Source organism: Argopecten irradians, chromosome 8 (assembly GCF_041381155.1).
Source record: "Argopecten irradians isolate NY chromosome 8, Ai_NY, whole genome shotgun sequence".
NCBI lineage: Eukaryota > Metazoa > Mollusca > Bivalvia > Pectinida > Pectinidae > Argopecten > Argopecten irradians.
Window position 1 is genome coordinate 10,698,914 of NC_091141.1, and position 12,679 is coordinate 10,711,592.

The 12,679-nt window shown below is 35.4% G+C and overlaps 1 protein-coding gene across 3 annotated transcripts; it reads left to right on the plus strand.

The window, feature by feature from the left end:
* Positions 1 to 605: 605 nt before the first annotated feature.
* On the plus strand, positions 606 to 12,360 carry LOC138329327 (uncharacterized). 3 transcript variants are annotated; one of them, XM_069276236.1, is made up of 3 exons: positions 606 to 659; positions 7,702 to 7,771; positions 8,979 to 12,360. In XM_069276236.1, exon 3 carries the CDS (start codon positions 9,001 to 9,003, stop codon positions 10,906 to 10,908), a length of 1,908 nt encoding a protein of 635 aa, XP_069132337.1. In that variant the 5' UTR covers positions 606 to 659; positions 7,702 to 7,771; positions 8,979 to 9,000; the 3' UTR covers positions 10,909 to 12,360. The 3 variants fall into 3 exon arrangements, with proteins under 3 accessions (XP_069132337.1, XP_069132335.1, XP_069132334.1); XM_069276234.1 differs by lacking the exon at positions 606 to 659 and adding an exon at positions 3,923 to 4,201; XM_069276233.1 differs by lacking the exon at positions 606 to 659 and adding an exon at positions 6,613 to 7,057.
* Positions 12,361 to 12,679: the final 319 nt, after the last annotated feature.

A 12,679-nucleotide genomic window follows, 5' to 3' on the forward strand; every position in this document is an offset into this window, starting at 1 on the left:
TGCACCGGACTTGGACATTGTGACAGACAGATATAGTTTGTAAGTCTGGTATGTGAACAAGGAGATCAAAATTTACGTTTCATATCTTCGGACCAGTGTTATAATATTTTCATTTCAAATAAAAATTGCAATATGAATTATGAATGTGGTATTTTTTCAACTGCTATATACGTGTTTCGCTCTAGATCTGGTGCATTACAACAATTAGTGTGTGACATTAAAAATGTAAACTACAAATATTACTTTTCACTCATCGTCTTCGCCTGCTCCATCAGTTTAGAATCTGTCTCGATAGCTGCCGTCAACCTGTGACACATAAAACGTAAGATACCTGAACCTACATTGTATCATAGAACCTCACAGTAGGTCCCCGGCCCGACCTGTTCTTTATTTTCGACCTGAAGTAGGTGTTCAATTCGTGCCACACGAGCCAATCCCCTTTATGCTCTAATAAATACCTAACATTACGGTATACATGATCCTCGACTAACACAGCTGAAATTTGGAATCGTCCAATTAAACTATACGGCTGAGTTAGGGGTTTTTAAACTAAAATACACTAGTAGATTATCAGATGTGAACCACATGTGCTAGCGCGTATACAGTCTATTCAGTAAGAAATGTATTTCGGATTTTAAAAAATAGTAACGTGAAAAAAGGTATGGAAACCACTTTTAATTGTTTTGTGTTTTTGTGACATTCTTTACAATTTTGGTGTTTTGCAATACATGTATGACGCATTATATTTAACATTAGGGGGATGGGGATGGTATAGCTGTGTGGCGTGGGAGACTGTGGAAGTTTAATGTCATAAAGTACATTTTAGATTTTAGAGTTAGCATTTTTAGATACCAGTTAACCAGATTTTCTTCGTTTAAAAGAAAATGTTACAATTTAAGCTGAATTTCACAGCATATTTGGTGACACCCTTTAAATGTATATGTACATGTATATAGTGCGGACTTATAAATCTTGTTTTTAGACGATTCAAATATTACTCTATCATAATGAAGTTAATTCATAGTTCTTGTACATGGAGTACAGCAGAACTGTAGGACTGGCATTGAATATGTACTTATATACTATATATAAAAACAACTGTCGAGTTTTTCCGTTTAGTCACAATTAAACTAACCTTGACAGAGCGGAAGTTCCTAATTGAATCTATTTCATTTATTTACACCGAATGATTGTCACCATGTTTGAACTTGTTAATACATGTACAAACAACTACGGATATTTACTATAAATAGAAAGCGGAAGATATTGGTTTCTCGCCGAAGTCTTGTCAAAATCCGAGTGTCCGTGTTTCTCAACATAGCATAACGTTGACATAACGTTGGAACATTAATCGCGTAATATAGGTAACATTTATCGGATTGAGCCAGTTATGGACCTTTAGCCAAGTTGATAAGTTGTTATGTTAACCTGGTGTTATCAAATATTAACCGAGGATAAAGTCCATTGTTAATTTATCTTAGATAAGATTATCTTCCATGATAAATGATTTGTCTTACTTAGTTGCAGTTAAAGATGCTCCACCGCCGACAGAGCATAAATGACACTGATCATTTGAACAGTAATTGGTGTTTAATTGTGTGTATATATATATGTCTAATTAACACAAAATATAACATATAATTATTCATTTTGCTTTAGGTGCATGCGCAATCAGTATTTCATTCCATATAGGACATACATGTAGTGCCATGTAATATTTTAGGGGTGCAATTAATTATTTTTAATATTTTTATCTTGACGTAAAATTAGAAGCTCAAACATTTCAATGGTAGTAATGGTGTAAAGTAAGTAACTTTTGTAACAGAAGAAAATTACTCAATCGTCTGCTGCTGTTTTTGATAGAGGAAAAACACAATATGTCAACGGTGAAGCATCTTTAACAAAGTTCATTCATTGGAAGCGAGATAGTATTTAGATTATACTAAAGAATAAATATATAGTTAACATAAATTAATCTTAAACATTAAACCATTTATCGTGATAGAGATCGCATCGCTGTTTGCTTTTGTCTTTGTCATCTTAAGGACCTTATAGAATTAGTGGACGAGATGTAATGTCATCTTTGTCGTTTTCAAAATTTCTATTTATTTTGTGGATGTCTTTCTTAACTATGTTTGACATCTGTATTCCATATTGTCTACGTCTGGTACTAGGGTAAGCTGAAACTCGGAGTGTTCCAGACATCTGTATTTTATATTGTCAGTGTTGGGTCCAAATTGCTATACACAGTAACTCATACCCCTCTGGTACCACCAGACATCTATGTATATGTAATTGGGTCAAGTGGTGTTACATACTTGGCCACAGCGTGAAGACGTCGATATGATTTCTTATGAAACCTACTACAATAAGACTGATTTCATCTGCAAACAAATGTACACCACTTTTTCACGCTGCCTCAGGGGTTTACATAACGCAAACGTAAAAAAAAATTAAATTCAATCGAGAAGGAGCGATTAAATTTTTTTTTCTGATGACATGTTGTTAATTACTGAAGCGTTACTAATGTACACTGGATCCGCGATATTTGAGAGCCACTTTCCCATAAGTATTATATCTTGTAGATACGATCGAGAGGTGTAATCATCTCGGGAATATTTGTTTACCGCTGGGTCCGACCAAGGTAATCCTCTTCGTGGGTTCTGCTCAATGGTATAACAAAACAATAGAAAAGCACTGTATGGAACGATTTGTTTACTCTAAGACTATAAACAGGTATCAGAAAAGCCCGAATTTCCTCTGGTCATAACGCCAGCTTACTATGTACAGATTACAGAGTATGTCATGGTGTCAAAGTCTGTTTATTTGTTAAGGTTTGAGGAAACACGGACTGCTTTTTAACACTTATTAAACGAATGACACAATAATACATAATTATAGATATATCTGAGATAATTAATTATTTATTTATTAATGACGTAAGTTTCATATAATGCGAATTGGGATTCGTTAAAAATAGTGGTACATGAAATGATTCATGGCCGTTTTCATTTTTTATTTATTTTTTAATCTCAGCCTTATTTGTGTTAATTTGTCAACATGCTTTAGTACAAATTTTAAATGTCAAATACTGTATGATGAAAAAATCCAGACACACAATAGCCGTTTTTTTCCCATAATTTTTAATTTCTGACTTTAATTTCAAGTCAGTATTTGTTCTTTTAAAGTTATATCACACTACATACTAGTAATGCAAAGTTCAATGTTAACGATTAGATAACAATAATCTGACAACAACAAAATCATGCTACACAACCGTCCTAAAGATATGATTATCATTCCAAACGCATACCACTAACGAATTAAAGATTTTGACGTGTGGGCGGAAAAGAAATTCATTTAATTAAATAGAACAGTGAATAGCCGAGTCAGTGACGGTTTGACTCTAATTCCGTAGGATATTGTGTCACTTTGATGTAGACATGCAAATAAACCATTACTATAATGATGGCGATAATTACATTTTACAGTTGTGTAAAGTTTTAATATTAAGTATTTATAAGAATAGTGTTGATCAACAGTATTCCATTATGTCTAAAAGTAGAGATAGATAGGTATACTGTCTGTGTCTGATAATATATATTCATGCTTTTAAATTCTGCCTGCAAATTCATTCAAGGACATAGAACTGTGATTTGTACAGCCTTCATTCAACGATCACAGCGGGAAAATTAGGGCATGCTGGTGTGAAAGAAGACAGTTCGCGCCAACAGGCCAAGTAAACAAAACCTGGCTTTGTCGCTTTATGTAAGAAATGTACATGGTATCGCAGCGGGGTTACTCGAAGTTCATCTCTTTATCAGCGTTGTCACGAACACCGGTTTAGGCATGGTGGAAATTTCCACTGCTCGAGGATGGGGGCGGAGCTTAAAAGTAGCGTGCCGTGTGCAAAGTGGTGAACTAGGTGTGTCGCGTAGTGTTAACTTAATGGGAGCCACAAGCGGTGGTAGGTATCGTTACAAAATTAGGGGCGGGGCTTACATGATAGTGTCGTGTGCAAAGCTGATTGATCCAATCACGATGGATTATAAATTTCGTGTGCAAAAACGTATAGACACCATGCTTGGCACTTGTCGCCATTCAGCCGCGAGATACTGATTTAATCGGAAGTGTATAATGTTCACTGGACTTCACGAGGAGGGTGCGTCCTAGAACACATGTGGGAATTAATATCAGCTAGGTATGGAAACAATGTAAAGTAGCACTGCTTTAAAATAACTTATCTCATGTAATTTTGTGATACTGTAAGTCTATATTACTAACCGATGTTGCATGTCATATTTACATACATTATTATATATGATATAAGTAACAATCAACATTTTATAGTTATAAGTACCTCATTGTTATCAGTTCTGAGAAGTTGATAGTTACTTATTTATTCATCATTCAAGGCTTTAGTGTGGAACGTTTTTATAGAAGTGATGAAATATGGATGCAGGCCCGTAATCAACACAAATATATACATTTTTTTTAGATTTTTTGTAATGCTGACTTGTAAATTGTTTATGTTAACGAAGGTTTGTGTTCCTGTCACTGTTCGCGTTGTCGCCATTGGCCGATATATCTAAACGTGTATCGCTTTTATGGGCGAAAACAAATTATTCACTGATTACGATATCGTTGTTGATTTATTTTCATTTATATTGATGATATCGCATGAAATTTGTGAACATGTTTTGCCAATGATTTTGTAAGGATGATATTCGATACTGATAAAAGTATATAGACGTCTACTATGGGTTTCGATGATATCGGTGCTATCGCTTTGAAATTTTGGGATATATTATCGATAATCAAAGAATCACTTCAGCATCATCACTGAACATTTTAATTTGTATCGGTGATAATGTCAGAGAATATGTACATATGTATGTATTAGAGATATCGTAAGGGAACATGTTTGTATCGGAAGAATATATTATATCGGTATGAAACGGGAATTATCTATGATATCTGAAGGAGATGTGTTTGTTCAGGCGATATCGTTTGGTAATATGAATGCGATTATTTTTGCACTGGCGATATTATGTGTTAATACGATTTTATTGGTGATATCGGAAATGTTTGTAACCATTGGTTGTATATTAAATGGTAATATCGACGACATCGTTCGGAAATGTGTTTTCACCGGCGATATCGTTCGGAAATATGAAAGTATCGGCGATAATGTTAGCTGCTTTTCGGTGATATCACAAATGGGAATGTTTGTAGTGTGAAATTAGCCTCTATCAGAGGTATTTAAGTATCTTTTGTCAGCGATATTGTACTGAATTTGATTTATCGGCGATACTATAAGGCCACAAATATCGAATGTTAATATCGACGATATCGCACGGAAATGTGTTTGTACAAGCGATATCGTATGGGAATATGAAGGTATCGCCGATAGTGTCAACTCTTACTCTGCGATATCTCAAATGGAAATATTTATCGGCGATATCTGAAGGTAATTTATGTTTTTGCGATATAATTGAAAATACAAAGATTTACGTAAGGCGATTTCTTATAGTAATACGTACCTAACATATTCCCAACATCGATATGGTGTTAAATTGTGTTTTATTTAGATTTGTATGTATCGGCGATGTTATATCAGAGTTGCATAGCATTTACAATATCAATTCGAAGTTAAATCTGGATTTATCGTCGATTTAGTATAAAGCATCGTGATCGATTGGCGATTTAGAATAAAAATATTGTGATTATCGTCGATTTAGAATAAAATGTCGATTAAGAAAAAGAATATCGTGGTTCATCGTCGATTTAGAATAAAAAATATCGTTATTTATCGGCGATTTAGAATACAAATATGGTTTATCGTCGATTAAGAATAAAAAAATATTGTGATTTATCGGCGATTTAGAATATAAATATGGTTTATCGTCGATTAAGAATAAAAATATTGTGATATATCGGCGATTTCGAATAAAAATGTCGATTTAGAACAAGAATTTCGTGGTATATCGTCAATTAAGAATAAGAATATCGTGATTTATCGGCGATTTAGAATAATATTGTTGTCGATTTAGAATACGAATATCGTGGTTTTATCGTCGATTTAGATATAAAATATCGTGTTTAATGTGAATTTAGAATAAGGATATCGTGGTTTATCGTCAATTTAGAAAAAAAAATCGTGATTTATTTGCGAATTAGAATAATTATATCGTCGATTAAGAACCAGGTTAAGGACTTTGTTAACGAAAAACATAAATGATGTATATATATCGTTTACATCGGCAATATCGTAATAGTTTTCCATATTATTGTGTTTGTATCGATGTTATCATAGATAAGTCAGGCCTCTTAAATATAAATCACACGCTGTGTAATGTTGTAAATGAAATAGATTCTATAGTAATGGAATATTAATAGCTGTGGGCGTATTTATTGAGACATGTCACAACATGTCGACATATATATATATGATGGCAACTTTATAACTCCTTACCATGTCTTGAATACATAAACCTAAGGGCTATAAGTATATCTTAATAGATTATTTTTCATTCTAATCTAAGGAAGGCAATTCAGAATCAAGTTTGATTCACTTCAGAAACACCGAGCCACCGTATGATAAAACACTTGATGACCTTCCAGTATACGTAGGTTTTCACAATCTATACCGACAGAAACCAGCCGACCGACCTTTGGTCAGACTTATGTCAATAGTTATATGAGACGCACGGCTTTCCCGCGAGTCTTTGTTGGCAGGGAACTTTATATGTGTATACATTTCTAGTAGATAAAGACCGTGGACTGGTAACTGTAGTGTTGTTGAGGTAATACATCGCGGTGCTTGGGGGCAGAATCTGTTTAGCTGTAAGTGATAAGTGGAGCGGAACGTTGATTTATTGGATGATAAGGGGAAATGGGAGGGGCTAATTGATATAATTGAGTGTGGTAACGCTGTGGTGACTCAGTTATCTAGCGGACACAGAGCAGGATAGGAGTGGTGCGGTAGGGCATTATACCGATATGATAGTGCGGGATTTACATGTGTAGGTCTTGAATATGATTTCGTTTTATTAAGGTAACCAAGCTTAACCGTGAGGTTTATGCTGTAATGTTTTACTAGTATATATAACATATCTGGTGTGTTGCACTCGAATATTTTGATTTTATAGTTTTCTTTTTTTGTTTTTCTTTCCCCTCTGATTTTATACTTACATTTCATTTGTTTAAATACGACAAATATTTAAACATCGTTTGTAGATACTATGAAGTTAAATTTGATGAAAAAATATCCTTTCAAAATCTTGATATAAATTTTCCTAAATCAATGACTGACATCGTTAATTGTGAGAAATTAATGGAATCTGTAGTTACAAGATATCTATATAGAACTCCGGTGATAGTGTTGACACGGAGTGTTTATTTTATTTTGTAATATATATATATAGTTCGATAATTTTCTATTTTTTTTTTTTTGACTTTTCGTTGGAATTTTTCATTTTTTTCAGTGTTTTATGATTCTATTTTTTTCAAAGAGATTGATTCGTGAAATTTTGTTGTAAGCATACCACGGTATGATGATAAGGAGTGGTGATAAGTATTACCTACTTTACCTTGTTTCACATGCATCCATTTGCAATATCCTGTGTAACCAGAATACAAACTTGTTTAATACATTAAACAGATTAAAGTAACATGGAATTATTTATTTATATTTTGTAGATTGGCTTAACTTTCGACTATAAACACCAACTGAAGACAATCTCAAGAAACCAGTTCCGAGTCCCCTCAGGTAACTACAGCAACGACCATAGAAGGATCGATTTTAATTGCAGGAGAATTGTAATTGGAAATAAAAGTTTACCAAAATATCGGGTTTTGTTTCTTATCATCAGTGTTGTGACATATTCATCCGCCATGTCAGAAACATTCACTCATCTGATGATAAGCCTATACTGTCATTTCATAATTTGCATGTTCATTTAGTTTAGTTTTGTTTTCTTCATTAGATTGGTACTTAATCCATGATTTTTTGTAACATATTTATTTTATTATTTTTTCTCTTGTTTTATTTATTATTTGATTGCATTATCATTTTCTAAATACAGTATAAATCGTTAAAACATAAAGCCATGTTTTGAACATCAATAACACTACACTAACATCTATAGCACACACAAAACATTGACAGGATTAGACAGGACGATACAGTAACACGAGTGCCTACCCGCAAGGGGGACAACTATTAATATCCAGAGACGGACGAAGAATGTAAACTACAAATAATTTGTCCTGATCTCTACAAATATGTAAAAATTGGCTGAGCCAAATGTTATACCAAATAAAAACTGATTAAAGTAAACGAACAACTAGTAGATTCGTGTAGTATATATGCCATGCACGCGACCAACTATTTGGACAAATTAAGAACTAGCTAGGCAATGATAAATGCATGGGCACTTATTTCAACCAAGAACGTGAAACTATTTGTAGGTACCATAAAAGAAAATAGTACGCCTTGCGTCTTAAAAGAGGCATGGGAATTCATATAAAGATTTCAGTTTTATACTGTAAAACAATATAAATTCATGTATACCTTTGTACTAAGTAATCGCTATCAAATATGAAAATGAATCCAAGATTTATGACATAATTAAAGAAGACATAATATCGGTAACAAAACAGTGAATGTTGTATATTTTTGTTTTGAGGAAGATTTGCAATGTAGTGCTTTGAGAATATTTACGTTTGGATGCAAGAAGAGACTAATGTTATGAAGTCTATAATTTAACTGAGAAAATCCTATTTAGTGAGTGGTTTAATTTCATTATCATAAATATCTGATTTGTAAGGAAAGAAATCATTTAACATTTCATGGATCTAGTTGAATTGCAATGAAAAGTTCTGGTGTCAACGCTCTCGTCTGACTGCTGTTGCGGCCCACGAGTGAGTGTCGAAGCAATGCCCTGTTCACTACTCTCAACTATTGCTATTTGTAGGAGACCTACTGAACCCGCCAGCATGCCTAAGGTGTTCGGAGTAGAGGTGGCAGAGGAAGAGGACGTGGACTGGGACTGGGATGCAGAATTGATAGATAACACCACAGGAAAGAAAGTCTTCGAATTGAGTCATCAATATATTCCTCCTGAACAACTCTTTCCTAGTTTCAGCGATGGGCCATGTCTTCTGAGTTGCGACAACTGTGCAACTGTGATGCGAGTAGAGGAACTCATTCAGATAAAACGAGAGTACTATCCGCGACTGGACGTGAGTGCCGTTTTTCACGACATGAGAAGCGCATATCGCTCTGAAATCGTGCCGATCTGCTATACTTGTATGCAGACAATAACCGGTATGCCAGATACGTCTTGCCCGCCTCAATTGTTGAGAGAGGAAATTGCGAATGACGCTCTCCAAGAGGAGTGTCCGCATAAGAATAGTTGGAAGACCATCGATGTGAAGAAAGAAGAAAAAGAAGAAAAATATGTCGACGTCATCGTGCCATTGCCAACCAACACTATTTCAAATGTTGGTGGAATGGTTGATTCTGGTGTAGAAATGGATGACAGCGATACATCTAGTGAGGACATGGCGGATGAAGGTAATTCTTCAAGAGAGGGTCTGGAAGATACCGATGCTTTCGACGAGACACAGGAAGACGACGAGATGAGTTATAGTGATACATCATGCCAGGATATGAAGAGCAAGAAGATGGAAGACGATTCAAGTATAGATTCATTGGACGAGGATACAACGTATACTTGTACAATATGCGATTCGGAATTCCAAACCGCTGAAGGATTCGGAAAGCATATTCGGACGCATGAAAGAATCAACGCTGCCAAATGCCCAGTCTGCAGCGATAATGTTTCTCCAGATAAACTTTACAAACATATTGAGAGGCACGGAGAAACCGTAAAACGAAGTCTTGAAGATTTGAAGAAAGTTAACCAGAAGGGAGCTATAAAGAAATTAAAATTAAATAAATGTTCTGTATGCAGCTGGGCCTATCGCAGTCGTGCAGAATTGAAGAAGCATAAGCAAGAAGCACATGTCAAGTGTGCCTTTTGTCCTAAATACTTTAAAGATAAACAGCGATGCAAGAAACATGCGTTAAAAGGAAAGTGTGACAAACATAGGAAACGTAAGAAATCGTCTAGCAGTCCTTGTCAAAGCGAATTTGCGTGTCCGACCTGCCAGAAAGTTCTTCCTTCCCAAAATGATCTGACACGACACCTAAAAATGCATATTACTTTTAAGAAATGCACAATTTGTCGTTCAAAAATTCGAAGTGGTGAACTTTTCAAAAGTCATATGCGCAAGCATGAGATCGCGTATAAAGAAAGTGTAACTAATCCCTCCTTAACATCACGGCCAGGTGAAGAAAACGTCGGTCCGTCTAAAGTCAACCAAAGAAATTGCTCTTTAACATTAACATCTGAAAATCAAGAAACAATAACCACTACTACCTGGCGCCAACTCTCATTGCAAATGAACAAGAAGTCATCCGTAAAAGAATCTGGGGTTACTGGCACTAGAAACTGCAAAACATCTGGAAGCCATGCAAGTAGCAAGAATATCACCAGCCTATTTATGAGTAAAGTCAACAGCGATAACATTCTAGAAAGGGACAGTTCTTTGGTCAGTAACAACACCTCTTCCAATAGTCCCAGCAAGATGGGACAGCCTACGGGTGATGTAAACAACAATGAGAGAATTGGCCAAAGAGTCAAGAGGTCATCCTCGGAAAAGGAGAACGAACATCAGAAAAATGAACCGCAGGAGGAATTCGTTCTACAAAAGAAGTTTTCATGGAAGAACACTTCGAAAAAAATATATTTCAAGAAGTCTCCAGACATACTGACCCAGCTGGCTAATAGACAATTGAAACATAAGGAAATGGTTAATGTGCATGACAGAGTGCCTTAGTGGACTGCCAGGTGTCTACAATATTATTGCAGATCTGGATATAGATGCAATGCTTCCCAATACCATGAATTTAGTTGCATATATGCTCCAATGTATATGCGAGCATCGGTTGTTAGGGCTCCCCCGAGGAGATAAAGGTTATCTAAGTAGGATAATACAGGTGTGTACATTTGTTGATAATGGAAACGCGGGGAGCCCAAACAACACCATATCGAAGTGGCCAAGTATTTGTGTATATTATAACGCCACTGGTTACAGCGTGTTAGAGAATGTTTATAGGACTGTAAGGCGGGTGTGTGGGCTCTTACTTAGTGATGGGGGAATCCTTTTGCTAACGTTGGAGTGCGTGTACAGTGTTGAGGAACCCTCACACTGATTGTAAATAGACGGTTCTGAGGTACGTAGTCTGAACAATGTATTGAATGTAACAGTAAGTTTGTCCGAAACTGACATTGTTGCAAACGCTTATCATATGTGTTATGCAACCCCGATGTACAAAGCATGCATGGCTCTACGTCGAATGGAGAAGATGTCGGAAGAACATCGATCACGAGACAGCAAACTTGAGGATGCACAAAGACAAGGAATGCGACAGAATACTTTTACCAGAAATGACTTTGGGTCTGAACAAATGACTTGAGATCGATGTGGCCATTATGGATATACGAATAAACTGAACTAATACCATTAGTGAGCCGGATACCATACCTCAAGGAGCCCCAACAGACGTGATCATCCATCAATAAGCTGTATTAGCATTTGATAGTGGCTACCATCTAACCGATGCGCAACATCTGCGTTTCGATAGTATGGATATAAAGCGACGAGGACGTTGAGCAACTATTTGTGTGATGAGTCAAGTAAGCGTTGAACGTTGACGTTGGAAAAAAGACTGCAGGCTACTCTAGTGAACACGAACTGTTCGCAATCCTATAGACAAGGATATAAGGAACGTGTCCATACCTTATTAGGTGATATGGATATACAACAAACGGGACAATACCAAACATACGGGTATACACGAAGAACCCAATACCGTGTATGGAACACTTATCACCTGTATATATGTATCTTTATTAGTCGTACGATATCACCTGTATATATGTGTCTTTATTAGTCGTACTGATCAGATGATAAATGTAATCACGCAATACTAATTAGTTGTTCTATTATCCCGTCATTTTAATGTTAAGTTTATTTTTATGAAAATAAATGGTGGTTGGTTTAAATCTTGCTCATTACGGTAGGAACTAAAGTGACGAATAAAATTTGTTGAAAATAATCTTCTAAAAGTGCTAAGATAAACATAATTTAAGAAAAATAGTGCTAATACGTTTCACAGAAAAATGTATTCCCATTTCCGTTTTGAGGAAGATTAGCAATGTAGTGCTATTTGTCATTTTCCCAATTTTTGTCATTTACCCAATTCATAATTAAATTAATGTAGTTAATCGCTCGTGTTTTTGTTGTTGTTGATGTGTGCTCTTGTCGAAATATACACAAACAATGTATGCTGCAGAAAATACTCAAAACTTCTTACGCTTATCAGATGTGTATGCAACTCCGATGTATAAAACATGCAAGGTACTACATCAAATGGAAAAGATGTCGGAAGAACATCGATCTTGTGACAGGACTTCAGGAAAAAGACAAGAAATGTGACAGAATACTTTTATCAGAAGTGACATTTGGTCTGAAAAAATGACTTGAGGTGTCATGTGGTAATTATGGATTTACGAATAAAACAATGTATGCTGCAGAAAATTCTCAT

Bases quoted from the DNA above. Each gene is read 5' to 3' on its own strand.
- LOC138329327 (XM_069276236.1), top strand. From the start codon at position 9,001: ATGCCTAAGGTGTTCGGAGTAGAGGTGGCAGAGGAAGAGGACGTGGAC.